This window comes from Sinocyclocheilus anshuiensis, unplaced genomic scaffold (assembly GCF_001515605.1).
Source record: "Sinocyclocheilus anshuiensis isolate Anshui unplaced genomic scaffold, SAMN03320099.WGS_v1.1 scaffold1620, whole genome shotgun sequence".
NCBI lineage: Eukaryota > Metazoa > Chordata > Actinopteri > Cypriniformes > Cyprinidae > Sinocyclocheilus > Sinocyclocheilus anshuiensis.
Window position 1 is genome coordinate 959,168 of NW_015558680.1, and position 3,859 is coordinate 963,026.

At 37.9% G+C, this 3,859-nt stretch overlaps 1 protein-coding gene across 1 annotated transcript in view; it reads left to right on the forward strand.

Annotated features, from left to right (window-relative positions):
- Positions 1 to 3,859, forward strand: part of LOC107681306 (1-phosphatidylinositol 3-phosphate 5-kinase-like) — a gene marked incomplete at its 3' end in the record, with an annotated part of 24,652 nt that overhangs the window by 2,070 nt on the left and 18,723 nt on the right. The window contains exon 2 of the mRNA XM_016477581.1: positions 2,690 to 2,892. Coding sequence (XP_016333067.1) covers positions 2,712 to 2,892 — 181 coding nt within the window. The remainder of the gene's footprint in view (positions 1 to 2,689; positions 2,893 to 3,859) is intronic.

The window sequence follows — 3,859 nt, forward strand, 5'->3', positions numbered from 1 at the left end:
GGCCAGGCCAACCACAGGTAACTAGGGTCAGCGACGTCACAGCGCTAGCTGGAGGCAGCAAAACAAAGGGGAGTGGCCCGGCGGCCCATTCAAACCAGCGCAGATTCGGCTACAATAAGGAGCTTAAAATATCATCTGGTTGTGATGTTGGGTGCCAGAATCAACGTAATACAGCCTCAGATTAGAAATTTGATCGCATATCTGCTGCCACTGCCAGACAAAAAAAACGACGACAGCTGTGGTTAAACGCGATAAAACGAGCAGACTGGACAGAAACGATCGTCAAAAATGCTCGCGTTTGCAGCGCACACTTCTTATCAGAAAAGGTTAAATAAAGTATTGTCTTTTGTCGTTATGGGCGCGTCTACAGATTTCTTGCCATATGTCTATGTTTCTTGCATCTCACGATTATCCCGTGTATGAAATAATGTCTGTGTGCATGTGTATAAAACAACAAACTGACCATTTATATATAATCATTTGTAATTGTATATACATTGTTGTGATTAATTGTGGCTGGAACAATAATGTAGCTGTAAAAATAGTTGCCTGCTGAAATTGAAATGTATATACATCTTCATCATGACTAGATAGACACGGTGAGTTTGTCTTTACTATACATGTTAGATGTGATCCACCTCATAGATGGACAGATCGTCCATCCTTTGAGTGAGAGTGCAACGTTACAGGTTGGCCGATCTGGTTTCGTGGTTAAAGTTAACTTTTTCGACATGTTTCCGACTTTCCGTAATGTTGTCTGGGGGTTTGGCGAAAGGAGAGTGGGACGGTGGGCAGTGCTCGGGGTGGCGACTGAAGGCGGTGACTGTGTAGTTCTGATGTCAACTTTTTACGGAAGTCACAATGGTTCGTGAAAAATCACAGCTACTTTATGCAGGCTGTGTGAATTTTACTGTGGACTGACTGTTTTGAAATTTATATGATAGTTACATAGCACCTAGACCACAGTTATCATGAAAAAAGCCAGGAAATTTCAGTTTTGACAATATGGGACCTTTAAATATAATATGCATGCACAATAAACTAATGTCAAATTTATTTACATCACTCGACAGAAAGGTTTTTGCGGGTTTTTTAAAAATGTAAATTAATAACAGTCACAATAAGCATATTTCCAGTACGCGCCTCAGGCTTGCATAGTATCGTCAACTCACTCATCAGAATCTTCGGTAATCCTCGGCAAACTTCGCCACGGTTCATTCGGTTCTTGTTGAGTCCTCGGTAATCCTCGGCAAACTTCGACAGTTGGTTGAACCGGTTCAATCGGTTCTTTTTGAGTTGGACTTGCTACTTCGGCTGTGTGTCCTGCGTCATCAACCCGGAACTAAAGTTCGATTCAGTTCGATTTGTGAACCGGCTCGATCGGTTACTTCCTGAGAACCGGCTCAAAAGAACGATTCGTTCAAGAACCGAACATCACTAGTTTATACTGTTTTACTTCATTGTTGTATGTCTGTATTTATGTAGCATCGTGTGCTGCACGACATTTCGTTCCACTGTATCTCCCCACATGTAGCGGAATGACAATAAAGCTAAATTTGACTTGAATAGTAAAGTGCTGGTCCTGTTTCTGAAATGAGTGGATAATAGATAATAAATGCTGTAGTGATTGGTTATCACTTTCTCACTGACTTGCCTACAAAGACCAGGGGCCTGTACCATGAAGTCGGATTAGTTTAGTTTGCACCAATCCTGGGTTTTAGGTACCATGAAAGTGGCTTGGCTTTTAGTTGTGTTCATTGCCATAGTAACTTACACTCCACAGCTAACCTGCTCCAGGGCAGGTTATGTTCTGGGTAAGAGATCTCAAACTGAAATTGGACCAAAGTGACACATGTCTGCCTGGCACAGAAAAGTCACTCCACCAGTTTTTCTTCCTCCAAATTAAAGGTCACTCTATAGTGTAAAAAAAAAAGAATTTACCAACAAAATTGTCTCGCTTTAATGATCATTACTTTTTATTTTATATGATTTATATAATTACTATATGATTTATATTATTAATCTATTACACACAAGCAATTTTTGTTTAACAATTATTATAAAGCATTTATTTTAAATGAATATTAATATATACTGATCATATGTAATCTAAATAAGCTGTAGAATCAATAGATAATGCTTAAAAAAAGACAACATGTGACCTTACATGTTCGAGTCTCTATCGCTATATATTATCAACTATATAAACTAACTTCACTTGTTACTGCACTGATAGAGCAAGATCATTTCTTTTATTTTATTTGTCGTCCTCTTTCATGGACAAGTACTTTCTTTAGTATAAATGCGTTTAAATTCCTCATATTCTTCAATCTCTTGTAAACCTTTAGTAAAAGAGTTTTGAATCTCGCTGGGTCTCTCGCAAGAAGTGAATCACACTTGCTCTGTGTTGCAAGGCATGTGATTGGCTCTTTGCCACTGATGTCACACTTTCGTGTGCACATTCAATCAGCATCATGGTACCAACAAAGCCGGATTGGACTGCTTTGGTTTTGTCAACTCGAAACTAATCCTGTAATTCTGAATTTGTTAAACTACCTATTTTTTTATTTAGACATTACTGAGACATTATTTATTTACACACTATGTAGACACTGAGAGTACCAACCCAATGTTTATTTAGTATTCAAATAAAATCAAACCTATATTATTGTATTTGGAATTTGTTTAGATTGTCCCTCAGGGGCAGTGACATGGCTGCCGAAGACAAGGCTTCCTCCTCGTCCTCTGCGATGGACAGGAGCTCCGAGCAGCCACTCTCACCCACCAGTCCCTCCCATCTAACGCACTTCAAACCCCTGACCCCCGAGCAGGACGAGCCGCCCCTGCGCTCCGCCTACAGCTCCTTTGTCAGTCTGTTCCGCTTCAGCAAAGGTAAAACATAATTTTTTTCACGCCATTATGCCTTAATCAACATCTGCACCTGCATTTCCTTTTTTTTTTTTTTTTTTAAATCATGAGGTTGGTTTCAAAGGTTCACTGTTTGTTTTCTGCCATCAAAACAAACAGTGTTTCCTGCCATTCTGCCATCTGATTCATGGATTTCATCCTCCATTAAACTGCTTTATGCAATTAGGTGAATGAAGTTCTTTTTAATGGGTTGATGGAACTTATTTGGAAATTGAATGCATAGTACTCTGTATTCCTGTTTGACTGTTTGGTTGCACATTTAAAGCATAATAATTCTTAGCATTTTAATAACTTGAATTTGATTTCTGTAATAAAAGTACAATATATATGTGACCCTGGACCACAAAACCAGTCTTAAGTGTCAATTTTTCAAAATTGAGATTTATACATCACATGAAAGCTGAATAAATAAGCTTTCCATTGATATACAGTTTGTTAGGATAGGACAATATTTGGTCGAGATACAACTATTTGAATATGTGGAATCTGAGGGTGCAAAACAATCAAAATATTGAGAAATTCGCCTTTAAAGTTGTCCAAATGAAGTTCTTAGCAATGCATATTACTAATCAAAAATGAAGTTTTGATATATTTACAGTAGGAAATTTACAAAATATCTTCATGGAACATGATCTTTACTTAATATCCTAATGATTTTTGGCATAAAACAAAAATCGATCATTTTGACCCATATAATTTATTTTTGGCTATTGCTACAAATATACCCGTGCAACTTAGTCATTCTGGTTTTAGAGAATGTGCTCTACTGTAAATTCCAGAAAGGCAATGGAGGGAATCGAATTGAACAGTCAGTGGAGGGAAAAACAGTCATGTGACATTGCTCAAAATATTCTGAGGACACAGTGCCTATTCTGTGTGCTTTCATGTGGACTTTTTTTTTTTTTTTCCCCTTCCTGTGTATAGTATTAAC